The following is a 19,255-nucleotide window of genomic DNA, read 5'->3' on the forward strand; positions in this document are numbered from 1 at the left end:
AAACACAATAGTTTTTACATATAAAAATATATATGTATTTTTATTTTGCATTGAATACATTTGATAAAAAGGTACAAAAGTTGCATTTCACAAAACATTTATAAAATGTATAAACCACAAAAGAAAAATAATTACATCTTCACAGCTATTTACAAATAAATATCACATTTTATTTGATACATAATTTTCCTTTTCTATCTCTCTCTCATAATCAAGCACTGTTCCATGCCTGTCGGATTTGTCTCCACGGCGTTCCTAAAACAGACGCAGCGATGAAGAAGAACACTAGAATGAGACCCTTAGCCAGAGCCTGAGAATATGGCTCACCTGCCAAAAACAAACACACACACAAAAAAAAAAACATTAACTTCATATTTTAAGTCCTGGTTTCACAGACAGGGCTTAGACTGAGTCAGGATTAGGCTTTAGTACAATTAGGGCATTTAAGTAGCTTTTATATCCGTGCCATAGATGCTGTGCATTTTGAGGCAAAACAATGGCACTGATATGTATGCTGGAGCAAGTTGCTTCCAGTTAAAACAGCTCAATGTATTTTAAACTATCTTGAATCCGGTGGTATGTGTGACGTACGGACAGAGGGGTCGGATCCATGTGCAGCACTTTAATTGAACTTAAACACAAGCAGACATAAACCCAGGCAAACAGTAAAACAAGGGGCAATCCAGTAACTCGTGGTGATAACAGGCTTAGGTCGAGGCAGGCAGGACAGGTTCATAAACAGTCCAGGAGACAGGCAAGGGTCAAGAGTCCAGGAAGATACGGAATACTAGAACAGGGAATAATGCTCAGAGATGTACGCTTACAGTGTAACATGACTTCGCACCAGACACAGAGATAACTCGGGCTTAATCCGGAACTTAATAACCGGTATTCAAACACAGCTGAAACATATAGTAATAATTAAACATAATGAGTCCATAACACAAGGAGATAGTGCCCTCCAGTGGCTCTCGGGGGCACTACAGCTGCCGATCGTCACAGTATCACGGATTTAGGTTTAAATGTAGGCCTATACATTTTTGTACAAGTGAAACTTTATTTTTTATTTTTAAATCACCTATTTGGAGCTTACTTAAATAGTTCTATAGTGTGACAAAATAAAAGCACAAATAGTCTATCCATAAATATAACAATGGCATAGACAAGAATTTACAAAAATAGATTTAGATGTCACACTGCAAGACACTGCTATTAGTGCTTCACATTTCACACATCACCTTCCTAAATTCACCAAAACATGAGTGATAAGCTAGTTAAAAAAAATATTAGGGCTGTGCAAAAATTAATTGCGATGAATCGCATCCAAAATAAAAGTCTGTGTTTACATAATATATTCGTGTGTGCTGTATATAATTATTTTGTATATATAAATACACACACATGCATGTATATATTTAAGAAAATGTGTTATTCATATATAAAATATTTATATTTATATAATATAGATTATGTATTTATATATATATATACAGAATTTAAGCGCAAATAATTCTTAAATATATACATGCATGCATAGGTATTTATATATACAAAATAATTATATACAGCACACACAAATATATAATGTAAACACAGACTTTTATTTTGGATGCGATTAATCGCAATTAATTTTTGCACAGCCCTAAAAAATATACAAAGACACATATTGCCATTTCATATACAAAAATGACAGTCTATAAAGTGTTTCTGATTCTTACAACAGTTTTCATGGTTATTTCTGTCTTAAGGCCCTTGCACACTTTCACGTCCGAAATTTTCGCACGTTAAAAAATAAATACGACCTCACGTTATGTCAGTCACACTTGCACACTGCCTCCAAAACTTTCGTCCGTCATAAAAAAAATCGAATCGGGTTCGATTTTCTGTGTTTTTCGCATCCGTGGCAAGCAGTTTGAATGGTGTTTTGACAATTCAGAGCCACCGAATCACGAATACAAAAAAAAGCATACGAAAATTTCGGACTCAGTGTGCAATGGCCTTTGATCTATAAGAAATGCAAGCTCTCACCAGTGTAGTATCTCGTGAGAGGGAACGCCAGCTCAGGCCAGCACACATCATTTCGGTCACAGTCAAACTCTGTGAAGTTAATACTGAACCTGTAGAAGAGAAGATACTTCAATTCAACTTTACTGAGTTCACAAGACTGCACGACTTGCTTGGATTTGTGAAATAATGCCATATCCAAGCAACAGATTCAAACCAATAGAAGAAAAACTATTTCTGAAATGTATAACATGCCATTAAGATTCTGGAATTTATTTCATTTCTATTTCAAAACAAATGTTTTATTGTTATTGCACCTTTTATCAGAAAAATAAACATTAAATTGTAAATGTATCTATAATCATCACAATCAATATTAGGACCGACCTGGATCTAGGGGGTTGTGCATTAAGAGGATTGTCAGTAAAGGTCACAGAAGAGGTCACTGGGAAATTCTGCATAAGCTCTGGGTTTACACAGGGGTTCATCCTGCCGATATCACACTCTATCCTCCATGTTGTTTCTATAAAACTGAGAATTGGAAAAAGAATGAATGGCAAACGAAATATTCAACACAGCATGTGCATCTCTAGATACATCAAGCTCAAACATTAATGAAAAGCTTTCGTTTTTGCTATCAGGATAGTGAGATGATAAGAACCTATACCTAATCTCCACTGCCTGGATAACTGTCTGGGGCACACCCTGCACCCTGCCCATGATGACGCTCCAAACGTGGATGTGGAGGTGGGTCGGGACGGCAGAACACTCTCCACCGCTGCCCTCTGCTGGACGACTGGAGTTCTGCAGTGATGCTGAGAGGCACAAGAGCAAGAACATCGTTTACTCCTTCATTCAAAGCAGTCGTTCTCAAGCAGGAGCTGGAGCCCACTAGAGAGCCTCAGCAAACTTCTGTGGGGGGGTTATTTAAATTTAGATGTATTAACAATCTTTAAAGGATGGATTAACACACTGGCCAACGGGGAGGCCTTTGTTTTTGAATATTGTCTTGGAAAATGGGCAGTCTTGCAGGCAAAAAGGTTGAGAATCACTGACTTAAAGCAGTATTTCACTTTTTCAAGTGGTGCTTTAAGCTTTTTGAAAGAAGCTTATCCAGGTGGAATTCGTTTGATCGAAAATACATTAAAAACAGTAATATTGTGAAATAGTATTACAATTTAAAAATCTGTTACTTTTAAAGCATCATTTATTCCTGTGATGTCAAAGCTGAGTTTTCAGCAGAAAATACACCAATCTTTAGTGTCACATGATCTTTCTAACAGAATCAGAAATCATTCTAATATGCTGATTTGCTGTTCAAGAAACATTTCTTATTATGATCCGTGATGAAAACAGTTTTTTTGGGGGGGTGTTTTTGTGGAAGCCGTGATAGATTTTTTTCAGGATTCTTTAAATAGAAAGTTCAATAGAACATTATATGTAACATCAAATGTAACATTATAAATGTATTAACTGTTTCTTTTGATTAAATTTAATACATTCTTGCTGAGTAAAAAAAACTAAAAGTATTAATTTATTTAAAAATAATATATATATATATATATATATATATGAAGAGTTCAGATGCAAAAGCCTCTAAATGCCATTTGAAATTTTCTTCTTTAATGATGATTTTTATCAAACGTGTATATTTAAGTTCAGTAATTTCACTTAAATAACAATTAATAGGTAATTATCATTGCCATTTAAGTGAAATTACTGAACTTAAATATACAAGTTTGATAAAAAATCATCATTAAAGAAGAAAATTTCAAATGGCATTTAAAGGCTTTTGCATCTGAACTCTTCATATATTTAAATCCTACTGACCCTTGGCATATGTGTACATATAAAGACAGCTTGATCAGAATTTAAAGCTGCAACTTTGCAGTTTATAAGATTAGATATAAATTGACACAGGGACAACTTAATATATTATATATATTAGAGAAAATTATATGATGTAGTGCTCACTGGTAATGTTGACCCAATCCACTAGGTTGGAAAAGTTTGGGTTTCCTGTTGTGGAAACGAGTGTAGCAGTCACTAATTCAGCTAGGACAGCACGCACCGTTTCTCTGTGAAATGACATACAAAAGAAAGACATATGTCAAATGAAACTGTTCAATAGGAATCTACTGTATTGTGTTCAAAAGCCTTCGGCAATGATACTCACCTCAACTGACTGCACTGTCTCACATTCAGCAAATTCACAGGAATAACACAGCCTGATGTGGAGTTGATCCCGAACAGAGCTGGTCTCAGTTCAGCAGAAGAGCATAGTCCATCTCCACCTGCAGAGGACACAGCACAGGATCAAAGTAATATTTTTTTGTAGTCCTGTATGGATAAATATGGATATGCTACACTACCTGGCTGCCAGAGATTGATCTGGGCCCTCTTTATAACTTCTGTCGCAGAGTCCAAAATGCCACCAATCACTGGCCTCCTCAACAGGTAACCTGTGTAAACATTAGTAAAGCATAAGAAATCATTTCTACTTGATAATTTAAACAAATGTTCCTGAGCATCTGAAGCTGATGTATCATGGGAGTTGCTTTAACCTGAATTCCCAGAGTTTGGCTCAGATGTTTCATTTCCGTTCACAAACACTGCAGAATACCTTCTGGTCAAATATACTAAATGGGAGGTAAAAAATATATATATGATAGAGTGAGAGATGCATCCTGTAAGAAAAGCATGTGCAGTGAAGAGGTGTGTCGTATTGTAAGAGTGAACAGGAAGACAATAGTTGTGACTTACCAGGTAGAGTGATGTTTGCAGTGGTCCGTTTCACAGTAATGGCAGTGAGGCCATTCTCTCTCCAGTAAAGAGTGTAACTCAAGGCCACAACGACATTATCACACTTTTGTGGCACTAAAAAAAAATTCATATATATCATACAATGAAAAAGATCTAACTTTACATATAATGTACATCGTGTCTTCAATGTTGCCAAACGAGAAACTTTAGTCATATTTCCTATATTACTATTTGATAGGAACAATACCTAATGTTTGAGTTTAGTACGTTTTTGTTAATGAAACAGCTGACCAAGACTGTATTCGTTTTATCAGAAATACAGTAAAACAGTAATACTCGTACAGTAAAAATTTCTATTTTAGTTTTCTATCTTATTATATTTTAAAATAGAATATATTCATTTCCTGTATTACTATTTGATAGGAACATTACCTAATGTTTGAGTTTAGTACGTTTTTGTTAATGAAACAGCTGACCAAGACTGTATTCATTTTATCAGAAATACAGTAAAACAGTAATATTGTTACAGTAAAAATTTCAATTTTTGTTTTCTATCTTATTATATTTCAAAATAGAATATATTCATTTCCTGTATTACTATTTGATAGGAACAATACCTAATGCTTGAGTTTAGTACGTTTTTGTTAATGAAACAGCTTACCAAGACTGTATTCATTTTATCAGAAATACAGTAAAACAGTAATATTGTTACAGTAAAAATTTCAATTTTAGTTTTCTATCTTATTATATTTTAACATCTAATATATTCCTGTGATGCAAATCAGAATTTTTGCTGAGTCACATGATCCAACAGAAATCATTCTAATATGCTGTTTTTCTGCTCAAAAAACATTTCATGTTATTATTAATGTAGAAAACTGTTGTAACAGTTGATTCTTTTTTGTGGAAACTATAATACTTTTTTCCAGGATTCTTTGATGAATAGAAAGTTCAAAAGAACAACATGTATTTTAAATAGAAATGTGTTTATAACATTATAAATGTCTTTACTGTCACTTTAATTGCATCAATTTATCGCATCCTTTCTGAATAGAAGTACTAATTTCTTCTTTTTTTTTTTACTTTTGAATGCTATAGTGTATATTATTGATATTTGATACAACATTTATTTTATATATATCATGTATAATGCAATTTATACATATAATTTATACATATAATTTACTGGTTCTTATTATTTTATATTAGGACTACTTCAATATTAATTATTGAAGTAGTCCTAATAAATTAGTCCTTCAATATTAATATTATATTAGGACTACTTCAATATTAATGTTAATATTTAAAAATAGATTAACTTATTTTTTAAATAAATAACTGCTGAAAATGTTCATACAACTGACCAGATATGGGCTCAAGAGAATTTGACAGAAATAATCTGAGGTCAGTGGCTGCTTCATCCACAACGCTGACTGTGACCACACCTGGGAAGAGTGCAAAAATATGAACAGTCTCACATTTACATATTTGCATGTATACTCAGAAAAACAACACGATCAATAGATTCATAAGCTACAGTATATTTATATATCTGAAGCATATTATTGAGGGTAGATTCACCATTCCCATGCTATTCCTTAAAAGCATAAAGTTCTATTCTAAAACAGAACTACTGCATTGGAAACATGAAATATTAGTTTTGTTGATTTTGGTGTGTCAGATGTCATGGATTCTGCTTCTTCAGTTTGATCATATTAGCTAGTACTGCTAGTGTTCAGGATCCTGTCAATTAAGTGTGTTTGTTTTAAGTACAACATAACTTCCATGATACTAACTAACAGATCATTGGTAGTAATACAATGAGTAAAAGGCACACTGGGAAGGACATTTTCATACTTTGCTGCCTGAAATAGCACATGGAAAATGGATCTCTTATAAACCCATCTATGTTGACATGGCATTAAAGGATTTTAGATTTTCTCACAATGTTTTATCAGATATGGAGACACAGGATAAGAATCGTTAGTACTTATGGTATGTTCGACTCAATAGTATCTCCTGGAGCATGCTACATACTCTATTATGTTGTAATATGTGGTTTATGTTCTTGTGTTTGGTTGAGGAAAGCAAATAATCGGTTATATTGAATATCTACCTCCCAATCCATCTTTAACATCCAACCTCAGGTCATCTGATGGTGATGGACAGGACTGCAGCCTCCTCACACACTGAGACTCAAAGTTTTCCAAAAATGCCACTGGAGCATTGTCTGCACACTGGCCCAGTCCAGAGTTCTGCTCAGAGGACAAATACACATATGCATGAGTGTGTGTGTGCACTCATATACACAGACATGTACACTAGCAATGTTATCTAACCTGAGGGATGGTGAAGTATTGGTCGTCCTTAGTGAATATTGGATCCCCCTGGCGGTAGTTTATGGGAGGTACAGTTGTTGTCATCTGTGGGGCTTGGAATGACGGACTGGGCTTTGGGGAACTGTAAAAACCCATGAAAATTTAGAAAATCACCAAACATACACTACCATTCAGAAGTTTGGAGTCAGTAAGTTTTTGTTTTTGTTCTTTTCTACAAAAAATAATCATTTTATTCCGCAAAAACGCATTAAATTGATCAAAAGTGACAGTAAAGACATTTATAATGTGACAAAAGATTTCTGTATCAAATTAATACTGTTCTTTTGAACTCATTATTCATAAAATAAATAATGCATTACAGTGTTGAAAAAACTGTTTTCAGCTTTGCAAATAATAATAATAATAAGAAATGTTTCTTGAACACCAAATCAACATTAGAATGATTTCTGAAGGATCATGTGACTGGGGTAATGATGCTAAAAATTCAGTTTTGCAGTTTTTACTGTATTTTTGAATTAAATCAATGCAATCTTGGTGAGCATAAGATACTTTTTTCTTATTGACCCCAAACCTTTGAACAGAAGTGTTGTATAAGTCTAATAATACATGGGGTTGTACATAAAACTGCAACTGTATAGAAAATAATGCACTAGAAACACTTCCAGTCCTTACACAGTCCGACCATCATAGAAAAGTCCCAGAAAGGGGTTGTTGTCCGAGGGGGAGGTGACACAGAGAAAGGGGAACCAATCAGGGTCATTTTCAGAGGACTGAGCTGAGCACTGATACTCTGGAACAGGACTAAAACTTCCCCCAAAAGGTCCAGGAAGACACTGAGTCGTAAACAAATACAAAACTTCTTGACTGCAGTCCTAAAAGAGAAAAAACACACTCAATTGATCATGCCCTCCTTTGTTGATGTAAGCTTTGAAAAACACTAAACCTACATTTTTTTTTCTTGTTCGAGAAGCCGTTTCACTTTATATCACAACAAGGATGAAAAATACTATCGCAACTTCTGTATTATGCCACATTTAATGTATGGCTAAGCAACTGGATCAACAGCACTAATCCAATTGAAAAGGACTGATGTATTGGAGACAGATGTTCAACTGTCCACATATCATGATTAAATACATTTACTAAATACTATTACCTGGTCACAACAGCAGCGTATGTCACACTCGCCAAGGGAAACATCACATGGGCAGCTGCCGAGGGGCTGAAACACTTGGTTGGGAATGGCTGTTTTATTTTCTGCAAAAAAATCAAATATGCATTATTATATGACACAAGAAAGAAACATTAACAAATTTAAGATTTCTCAATGAAAAAGTACTATAGTGGTAGTACCATGGTACAAATGATGGTCTCAGAGGGTAATGCGAACATTGCATGCATTTGGCGGACAATTTTATCAGAAGATGCATTGCATTAAAGGTATACATAGAATCATTTCTAACATTTCCTAGGAATTAAACCCAAGACCTTGCTATTATCAGCACCATGCTTGTGATGTTCCTCAAATTTACTTCTGCTAAATTAATATATGAAGAGTTCAGATGCAAAAGCCTCTAAGTGCCATTTGAAATTTTCTTCTAGAATGATAATTTTTATCAAGCTTGTATATTTAAGTTCAGTGATTTCACTTAAATGGCAATGATAATTACCTATTAATTGTTATTTAAGTGAAATTACTGAACTTAAATATACAAGTTTGATAAAAATCATCATTAAAGAAGAAAATTTCAAATGGCATTTAGAGGCTTTTGCATCTGAACTCTTCATATGCAAACAAAAATGCTTAAGAGACAGCAATATTGAATTGTATACAGTACAATGTCTAATTGTATAAAGTCTAATTGCTTTATAAATAAAGGTGACTTGACTACTAAAAATCAATAATGGTAGTCCCACCATGGTGCTAAATACCACCAGGTTGTACTACAACACTTTATATTCAGTAACATGAAAAGAGATACTAACCAGAAAGGGGTTTGTTGGGGAAGATCTGAGCATAAATCTGGGTCTGTATAATGAGTGATGCTTTTGGGGCTTCATCAGCACATGCAGACACAAGAAGAGTCTCCTGGAGACAGAGCGGCTCCGGGCAGCAGTCCGGGACAGATGTTTCATTCCCACACAGCTGCAGACTGCGGTTGAGACTCACTCGCACCAGGAAGGCATTCTGATATATTGGCATTCAACAGAAAGAACATATGATATTCAATATTGCAAAGTTCCAGTATTGCTTATGTTTTGAATGATTTTCCTCAACGGATAAACTTATCCACTTTCAAATAAATAGCGCATTCACTACCATTAACAATTTTGGGGTCAATAAGATTTTTATTTAAGGGATTAAAATCCTGTTCACAAGAAGAATGATAACTATAAAGATAACTATAAGGACTATGTTCGCTTCAACACCAGCGGCTGATATCGTTCTTCTGTTAGTTGTCAGACGCAGGTTTGTCATCTGCTGCTTAAAATGCTCAAGCTCTTCAAAGCAGAATGGATTCTGATTGGCTGTCAATGTTTTTATCTTTCATCAGCTGGAAAAAATCGTTCTGAAAAATGATACCAACTATATCATTTCTTTGTGCCGTTGGTGTGATCTATTCTAATGCATAATGTGGTGTATTTCAGGTTAGGTGAGGGGTTCTTGTGGTCGTGGGCTGTGTTTATGAAACCCCGAGGCAGAAGTTTCAAAAGAAGAACGCAATACGTAATTTAGCTTGAGGAGGCATCCTGTTGAAAATAACACGATCAAGCAGTCAAATGTATAGTTGAGCCGCTCATTCTGGTTTGTCAAACTTGAATGTCAGGGATATTCCTAGCATGTTCACTGAAGTCAACCGGGTTATTTTTCCACCATAGTTTTCATATGAACAACAGATATTAATGTGCAAATCAGATCCATTCCATACTATGAGCTGAAGCAATGTTTTTTAATGTTTTTAAAAAAAGTATCTCATGCTCACCTAGACTTATTTGCTCAAAAATACTGTAAAAAAACAGTAATATTGTGAAATATCATTACAATTTAAAATAACAATTTTAAAATGTAATGTATTCCTGTGAATTTTTACAGCATCGTTATTCTAGGCTTTAGTGTCACATGATCCTTCAGAAATAGCTGCTCAAAAAACAAACATTTCTTATAATTTCTTATTATTAAAAGTTGTGTTGCTTAATATTTTTTGTGAATAGAAAGCACTGATTTGAAATAGAAAGATTTTGTAAACATTATAAATATCTTTACTGTTACTTTTAATACATTTAATGCAATTCATTTTATTAGGGTTCAATTATCTAGTTGCTTATTTGCATGCATTTTACTAGGATATTAGCAGTTTAATAGTAACAATAAAACACATATTAATGCCTTATTATGCATGACCATTTCTACATCCCTTCATCCTGCCCAATACCTAAACTTATCAACTATTAATGAGAAAATATTAGTTTATTAGGAGTTTATTGAGGCAAAAGTTGCAGTTAGTTAATAGTGAGAATTAGACCTTAATCTAAAGTGTGACCAAAAAAATCCTACAGAAAAGATACTTCCTGTAAGCAACTTACAAGAAAGTGTCATTTCACAACAGTGAAAATTACCACAAAAAGTACCGACTGCTTAAACGCTCTATTAAATTCTAAATATCTGCTACGCCCTGATGTCTAAAGAAATAGGATGGATAGTTTGATGATTACAAAGTTTGAAGATGATTACAAATCCATGGGCGAGTTCTGGAGCTCATAATAACCATCTCTACGAACAATTTCCCTGATGGGGCGACGCAGAACAACAGAAGGGAATTTCAGTCATGCACAAAAACGTTATGCGTGGGTGATCACACCCTGTTTAATGACAGGTTGACTGGAATAAACGTTAATACTACAGATTGCATTTTCCTTTATTTCACCGGGGACTTTACAAGTAAATTTCTTGATGTCTTGATTCTTGTTAACTGTTGGAAATTCTTTCCATGTTACATAGCTAGATTGTCCATGTTGCTGATATTGAGTAGCTTCTAAACAGAATAAAGACAGTATTTGCCCTTCTATACTGCATAAACCTACGGTTAATGTGGCAGAATCAACTCACCTTCCCAATTAATTCATATGAAAGATTCCACTGTGTTTGATAAACCGGCACACAAGATGACAATGGGATGCTTCCTGAAGCAGTTCACAATGAAAACATTTGTTGAAGTTCAAATATTACGGTACACATGGGTAATAAGGTTCAATTTGTTAACATTAGTTCATTCATTAGTTAACGTGAACTAACAATGCTTCTAAAAATCTTAGTTCATCCAAAAAATGAAAGTTCTGTCATTATTTACTCACCCCAAGTTGTTCCAAACCTGTATGAGTTTCTTTCTTCTGCTGAAAACAAAATAAAATATTTTGAAGACACTGACTTCCATAGGATGGAAAATGGAAACTGTTTAGTTACCGATATTCTTCAAAATATCTTCTTTTGTGCTCAGCAGAAGAAAGAAATGTATACAGGTTTGGAACAACTTTTCATTTTAGGGTGAACTATCCCTTTAATGCATTAACTAATGTTAACTAATGCGAGTAGTTGTTGTAGGTGTTTGAATAGAAATGCTGTGGTAATTATCTACCTGTTGCATTTGAGGATGAAACAGCACTGATGCTGAAGGAAATGCCAGACACGTTTCCAACCAGAAATGATGATATTCTTGGACCAGATGCCAGAATAAACGCAGGCTGAAACACTGAAATAATCATATATTCATTCATATATTCCCAATTGATAACAGATGTAAAGTTATGTTACGATTGACTCTCGAATGTAAGGGTTTATTTAAATATTTATGTTAATGAATACATGCTTTATTATGCTATAATTATACATTCAAGCTGGCGTTTCTCCATGGCAACAAGATGTTTGCTAACAGTTATCCACCTAGCTGGCTTTGTTTTTGTTCTGTTCACAAGTTTTCTTACTGATATTTCATTTATTCAAAGCTCACTTACCAACATTACAAATGGTTCCGTCATTTAAGAGCATAATAATTATACACAGAAAATGAAATACGACGTGAGAGCCTGAAAAATGTGTCATATTGTAGCGTTGGTCTGACTAGTCCTCTTCTTCGTGATTGCTTGATGGCGCGTAACACAGAAGAGATCAGATCAGATCATTAGCGCCGCTCAGTGGCGTTTAGCGCTAGTGTGTGTGTGTGTGTGTGTGTGTGTGTGTGTGCTATACATACATTACATAAACACAAACTTGTATGATAGATTAATCGATTTGACAGCACTGGTTACTGGTTACTGTAGCCTATATAAAGTCAGAACGTCACATAAAGAATACATTCCCACCAATTGTGTTTGTCAACTCATTTATTAAATTCAACAAGATGATTATATGAAAATACAAACAAACAAACAGAAAAATATATATATGTTTGTGAATAATAAGTTCACACAACTTGGCCTGATTTTATCATAGGCAATGCTGAGTGAGGAAGAACTGGATCTCCCCCCCCCCCCCCCCTTTTTTTTTATAAAACAGAAAGACGTTAGCTGCCATTGAATGTGTGTGTGTGAATGTGTGAGTCTAAATCTTCAGGCCATGACAGCGTTTCTCCTGAAATACAAGCAGAAAAAGCACACCGTTAAAACCTGCTTGAAGAGATTGTAGACTTTCACTTGACTGTTTACTGTTGTTGAATTGAATAGAGATCTGCTGCACATGCGTCATGTAAAAAATGCTTGACTGAGTCCACATTGTTGGTGGTCTGTTTAAAGCTCATTACATTTTCCGTGGGAGTATGTTTTGGCTTGTGGTTTTATAGTTGAGTAGTTTGTGGTTTTGTATGAGTAAGACTCTAACATCCGAATCGAGATCTACTACATATAAACAATGTCATGAGTCAGAGGAAAACCAGAGAAGAGAAAGTGACCAGGACTCGTGCAATAACTCTAACAATGACATGCCGGTTGTGCAACCGGTTTTATGTCATCCGATACAACTGAGCAAATGAAATGATCAAGCTACTGAATAAATCTGAGGTAAATTACATACACTGAATTTGGTTTCTTTGCACTTCTTCAGCCTAGTGTCCAGAAAGTTGATAGTCTCTTTAACCCACTGCACGTCGGCGGCAGGCGGGGCGCAAAGGTTACGACCTCTCCTGGTCGTGAATCTGAAAGATAATTGATTTCTGGGCATTATTTGACTAGAACATGACACACTTTCACATCTGCTTTGCTTAGAAATGTCATAGATATAGTTTCATTCTCTCCCAGGCTCCCACACATAACCCAGGATTTTGATATCATCCGGGTTTTTTTTTTTCAGTATTTGATGAATATACTTACATAACAGCATTACGGGGGCAGCCGTCACCTTTAAACTGCTTCCGGTAAGTAAGGAGGATGTGTTTGGGAATGGATTTATAGCTAACCATTAGGCAACAGTCCAATGCTAAATCCGCCTGAGCCTCTGAGAAAGACCAAGACAAAAGGGGAAATAAAAATGATGAGAGACAAGAGATGGGAAGACAGGAAAAGGGGGATCACATGTGCTGTCTCGAAAATATATGTGTGTGTGTGTGTGTGTGTAAGAAAAACAACACTTTTTATTGGCCATCATTTACTGTGCCGTGAAGCGAAACAAATGTGAAATGCACAGCTGGGAGTGGGACCAAGTGGGAATTACAACTAGCCTATAACTAAGATTAAACTGTTTACGACAAATGTGTTTTATGTAATGTTGTATTTATTTTTAAGTTAAAGTCTTCGCAAGTGTGTGCAGAACTTATGCTTTATCTTAGTAAAAAAAAAAAAAGAAAGACTTAAAATTCATGATTACTACACTCAAAACAATGCTGGGTTGTTTGAACCCAAATGTGGGTAAAATATGCACAAACCCAAATGTTGGGTTAAAAATGTAATTTAAAATTTTAACCCAACTTCAACTTTCACTTTCATCTGTACATTTTTGAATGACATTTTTAACCCAACATTTGGGTTTGTCCACATTTGACCCAAATTTGGGTTATATATATATATATATATATATATATATATATATATGAAGAGTTCAGATGCAAAAGCCTCTAAATGCCATTTGAAATTTTGAATTTTTATCAAACTTGTATATTTAAGTTCAGTAATTTCACTTAAATAACAATTAATAGGTAATTATCATTGCCATTTAAGTGAAATCACTGAACTTAAATATACAAGCTTGATAAAAATGATCATTCTAGAAGAAAATTTCAAATGGCACTTAGAGGCTTTTGCATCTGAACTCTTCATATATATGTCTATACTAAAATATGCATATATAAACTAATAAATAATAGAATAAATAATACATCTATATTCTGAATAATGATAATAATATTATTATAGTATTATAAATAATACAATTGATGACTCAATTGAAGTCTTTTAAGTTCAAATAGAACTAAAAACTCGAAAATAAGCACAAACAATGGATGAAGGAAGAAAACACGAGCGATTACCTGCCGGACTGCTGTAGAGAATGAACGCCAGTGCACAGAGACTCACGCTCAGCGCAAAAATGACGGATGAAGCCATGGCAACGGGTGCAGAAGATGCTGGAACAAGCCTTGAGTGACTAGAAGATCTTTTTCTCTTTCCTGACTCTCTCCTCGCTCCATCACTCCCATTTTATACAACCTTAAGTTTCACTATGACATATAGTCCCTCCCAGTTCTGTGAAAAAAAAAAATGCCAAAAGAGGAGAGGTTGTGACCTGGACAAAGGCTTCACAATACACAACATTCTCTGTACCGGTTCCTCACTCTCTCTTTTTTCTTTCCCATTTTATGCCCACATACAAACTCTCACAGACTCTCACATATTTCTCACTCAAAGGCCAATAGTCTGGCAAATGTTTTCGATATGACAGAAGAAGTAGTTTAGCTAAACCTGCCAAACTGAACAGTTTGCTCAAATTCATGTGTAGTTACTGATGCTTGGCAATGCAGAGCCGGGAATCCCAGAGGGTTAAAAAAGCCAATATCTGTTAATGTTTAGTGTTACACAGTTAATTATTATTGTCCCTGTAAAATCTTCCCTTAAGATGACAATATCTGTAATACATGTCTATGTGGGGACATTTTGTTTTGGAAAACAGCTTATAAATAACACTAAATCATGTTTTTTTGAAAATTCAAAAGTGCAGGAAGTTTTGATGGGTAAGTTTTTAGGGGATGGTATGTACAGTTTGTACAGTATAAAAATCATTATGTCTTTGGAAAGTCCCAAAACATGAAAACACAATGTTTGTGCGCGCGTGTGTATGTGAGTGTGGGGAACTACATTGTGAACTATGTTGGGTTTATTGTAAAAGTTTGAATGCATGTCAAAGCACAACTTTATGGACTGTTTAGACTGATAGATTGGCTTAATGGCTGAACATTTAGGGTTGTAAACATGGTTATTAGATTATATTCTTAAATGTGTAGCAATAAAAATGTACAGTATTATGAAAAATGCCTGTCTATTCAGCATTGCCATTGTGCATTTGAATAAAATTTCAGATTATGCCGATTATCAAGCTTCTTATATTCTTTCAAGCATTTGACTTGTAATCCTGCCCGAATCATACACTGTTTCTTGGTTGGCCGACTGAGCCTGGCTTCTCCCAAGTTTTTTTTCTCCATTTTGTCTCCTAATGGAGTTCTGGTTGCACTGTCCTGTCGCCTAGGCTTTTGGCTTGCATAGGGGACATTTAATATTCATGTAATGAACTGCCTTACTTAAGGTGGCCATGGATGCAGTTTTCTTCTAGAAACAAACTTGTTGTATTTTATTTTTAAGTTATCACTGTGAAGCTGCTTTGATACAATCTGTATTGTAAAAAGCGCTATATAAATAAAGGTGACTTGACATTTGACAAAATACAACAACAACAACATATTGTGCATGAACGTCTGATATCATATATTTTTGGAGAGAAATTAATACTTTTATGCTTTTAAGCTTGAATTAAATTAGTCAAAAGTGATGTTACAAAAATATTTCTTTTTAAATAAATGCTGTTCATTTGAGCTTTACAATCAAAGAATCTTGAAACAAATTTATCACGTTTTCAACATTGATGATCAACGCATTCTCACCCCAAGGCGTCACCTTTGACCATGCTTCAATATTTGACGTTTTAGGCGCCCTTTAGCGTCACTTACATGACGCGATCCTACGGCGTCATTTAACTGACGCTAAAGGAAAGCGTCAGTTAGAGGACGCGGTTAGGTTTAGGTGTGGGGTGGGGGTAGGGTACACGCGATCCTAGGGCGTCATCAAACTGACGCTAAAGGACGCCTAAAGCGTCAGATATTGAAGCATGTCCGAATGCTTCCCAAGGCGTCAGTTAAGTGACGCCTTAATAAAGAAATGTTTTTGAAGCAAATCATCATGTTAGAGTGATGTGACATTGAAGATGAGTAATGATGCATCATTGAAATAAATTACATTTTAATAAACTGCTTTCACTGTGATTTTGATTAAAGAAATGAAGCCTTTGAAAGCATAAAATACTTCTTTCAAGAAAGTCTTGAACTGCATCTTGTCCAGAAGGACAAATGAAGGGGAAAAAAACGACACTGCAGATGAAATAATTGCGGTGGACAGGAGATTTAACAAAATTAATTTATTTGAAAGCATTCTTGGCAAACATTTCCAGTCACACAAAGTTTGATACATATAAAATGTCCTAAAAATACAGATATAGCTTGCATGAAATCTCATGTATGAGACTCACAATCGCTACAGAGAGACAGTACAGTAAAACATACACAACATATCAGGGTTTAATCATTTACAATATCTGTTTAAAAAAACACTGTCGCAGTAGTTGATTTAGTGAAGTCTCTTTCTGTGTTCAGTGTTGCTCAGTGCAGCGATAAGGTCATCATTTTCTGTAAAGCAGGAAAACGAAAGCAGATTAAGAAAAGATTTTAAAGAAGAACTGCACAACTTCTGATAAATGCCAGATTCCACTTAAGAGATATCACAGATCTAAGAGAGCAGAAGTAAATCTTGAGAAGGGACATGCAGTGGGAGTTGTTAGTACCATGTGTTCCTACAGAGGACTTTTTTTCTTCTTGTCCAGGTGTGAGATGATTTTTCTAATCCAGCCATTTTTCTCTGGTGGGGCGCACAGTTTCCTGCCCTTTTTTGTGATGAATCTATGGGAACGTATGGAAAACATGCATTAATACGAATACGATCCTAGTATATCAATGAAGCCAATCGGGAATCAACTGATACTTACATGGTAGCTTCAATGGGACATCCGCTGTCTATGGATTGATGAAAGTAGGATGCAACAACTTGCATTGGGATACGAGTGTCCTTGGTGGATAGACAGCAGTCCATAGCATTGTCTGAAAATGCTGAGAATGAAAACATGCCATTAGTAATGCTCGTCAGTGGAAATCCCCCCTCCTGTGTATCTGACCTCAAGCAAGAACAAAACTGGGTCTGTTTCTGGACTTACAGGAACTTGCTCCCACAGTTATATAACTGAGTCTTTGTGAAGAACAAGTCAAGAGAGAAAAAGCCAAGAATTGCTCTTTAGCAATGGCTGTAAATCTAAAGCTGCAGACATTCGTTAATTCTGCAGGATGCTTCTGAGAAGCTGCAAGTGTGTGCGCCATGGGAGTGAGTGTTTCAATGTTTCAGTTTCAGTCTTACCTTCTGTGTTTCCCCAGAGGACTGCAGAAATTACCAGGAGAGCTACTGTTGAAGTCTGCATTCTTGTCTTTGATTTTGATCTCTGCATGAGCATCAGAAAATTGTGCACAGGTGTGACATGCAGGTATCAGGTGCATGTATTTATACACCAAAAAATGAACTCACTTTCACTTTCACACTAAGACTTACCGCACCTGCTCCACCCCTACTCGTAAATCCAGCTGTTTTATTTGGCTTCACCATTCCCACGTTTCTTGGCTGTTTGTCCCCCCTCTCAATTCCAGTACAGACTTCTCTGCAGGGGTGCGTGACCTGATCATTAATTTAGCAGCTTATAAACAAGGACACAAGTCTTACTTAACTGAACTCTCATGCAGTGAAATATTTCATTGTTGCTTTTATGCTCATAGCTTTCGTTTTCTCATTCATAATGATTTAGTTTAGACGATTGGGGAATTGAGACCACCAGTGAAACATTGTCAGTTGCATTTATTTATAATTTAATACCGTTTTATTAAAAGTTACATTTTTAGCAGGAATTCAGAACGTGATTTGGAAAATGAATTTGATTTTTTAGGATGTGTATATTAATGTTATTAATATAAATATACATCACTAATGCATTTATTAAATATCTTTTTCATTTGACATTTTATACTATATTATTATTATTATTTTTTTATTTCACTCCCAACTTTTCAGTTGCCTCAGACTTTTGGACCCACTGTATTTCCTATAAAAAATTCCTATATTTCACAAAATGCAGTTCAAACCCGGATAGAAACTGATGGGTTTGGGTGAATGAATTTCCTGGGAAATGTTTTTAGAGGAGACAGACTAATAAAAGATGATGCACATAATCTAGGTCTTTCAAAAACCTTCTGTACAACAAAGAGGCATTTAACGTGATCTAGACATGTCATTATCTAGAAATGAATAGTTTGAATGCCTTTTGAAATTGGCAAGGATCCGAGGGTGTGTGATTTTCCGTGAAGCAACAACGCCAAGAGCAACACTACTGTAAAGAAACTAAAGGGATATGTGCGCCCACAATGAATGACCTGTCCTGAGCTGAACTGCAAAATGCAAGCTTCATTTTCAAAAGCACAGCCCTCCAACCGTTTAACTTAGTTTCGTTTTTTATGAATACATAGCGTTCAATTTCTCCATTCTGATTTACTGCTTTCCAAAATCAACAGTCAGTGCATGCCAATAATCTGTCCATTTCAGGTTAGAAAGAAAAAAAAAACTTGCTATGAAGTTTAAACATATTGCAAAGTATACAGATTTTATTCTGCACACCCTTAATAAAAAATACTGCAGTACCATGGTACAGTAATGTGTCATCATATCTTCCTCATGTTTTTGTACATTTTCTTTAATCATGTTAAATGATAAAATGGAAATATAGAAATCACTTAGTTTTTGCATCCAATTTA

The 19,255-nt window shown here is 35.0% G+C and overlaps 3 protein-coding genes across 3 annotated transcripts; all 3 read right to left on the minus strand.

Annotated features, from left to right (window-relative positions):
• Window positions 1-8: 8 nt before the first annotated feature.
• Window positions 9-12,381, minus strand: tctn2 (tectonic family member 2). Its single transcript, XM_039660034.2, has 18 exons — window positions 12,117-12,381; window positions 11,741-11,854; window positions 11,215-11,288; window positions 9,093-9,294; window positions 8,263-8,363; window positions 7,779-7,978; window positions 7,107-7,227; window positions 6,884-7,022; window positions 6,132-6,212; window positions 4,768-4,881; window positions 4,569-4,643; window positions 4,377-4,466; window positions 4,181-4,298; window positions 3,979-4,082; window positions 2,672-2,819; window positions 2,392-2,535; window positions 2,029-2,117; window positions 9-327 (listed from the first exon to the last, which is right to left on the minus strand). The coding sequence occupies exons 1-18, from the start codon at window positions 12,202-12,204 to the stop codon at window positions 212-214; spliced, it is 2,118 nt and encodes a 705-aa protein (XP_039515968.2). The 5' UTR covers window positions 12,205-12,381; the 3' UTR covers window positions 9-211.
• An 86-nt stretch (window positions 12,382-12,467) lies between these two features.
• Window positions 12,468-14,772, minus strand: ccl19a.1 (C-C motif chemokine ligand 19a, tandem duplicate 1). Its single transcript, XM_039658371.2, has 4 exons — window positions 14,618-14,772; window positions 13,467-13,590; window positions 13,171-13,291; window positions 12,468-12,732 (listed from the first exon to the last, which is right to left on the minus strand). Exons 1-4 carry the CDS (start codon window positions 14,691-14,693, stop codon window positions 12,703-12,705), a joined length of 351 nt encoding a protein of 116 aa, XP_039514305.2. The 5' UTR covers window positions 14,694-14,772; the 3' UTR covers window positions 12,468-12,702.
• A 1,983-nt stretch (window positions 14,773-16,755) lies between these two features.
• Window positions 16,756-17,950, minus strand: ccl19a.2 (C-C motif chemokine ligand 19a, tandem duplicate 2). Its single transcript, XM_039658372.2, has 4 exons — window positions 17,817-17,950; window positions 17,395-17,515; window positions 17,194-17,308; window positions 16,756-17,038 (listed from the first exon to the last, which is right to left on the minus strand). Exons 1-3 carry the CDS (start codon window positions 17,908-17,910, stop codon window positions 17,203-17,205), a joined length of 321 nt encoding a protein of 106 aa, XP_039514306.2. The 5' UTR covers window positions 17,911-17,950; the 3' UTR covers window positions 16,756-17,038; window positions 17,194-17,202.
• Between the last annotated feature and the right edge of the window lie 1,305 nt (window positions 17,951-19,255).

Source organism: Pimephales promelas, chromosome 4 (assembly GCF_988280905.1).
Source record: "Pimephales promelas chromosome 4, fPimPro1.hap1.1, whole genome shotgun sequence".
In the NCBI taxonomy this organism is placed as follows: Eukaryota; Metazoa; Chordata; class Actinopteri; order Cypriniformes; family Leuciscidae; genus Pimephales; species Pimephales promelas.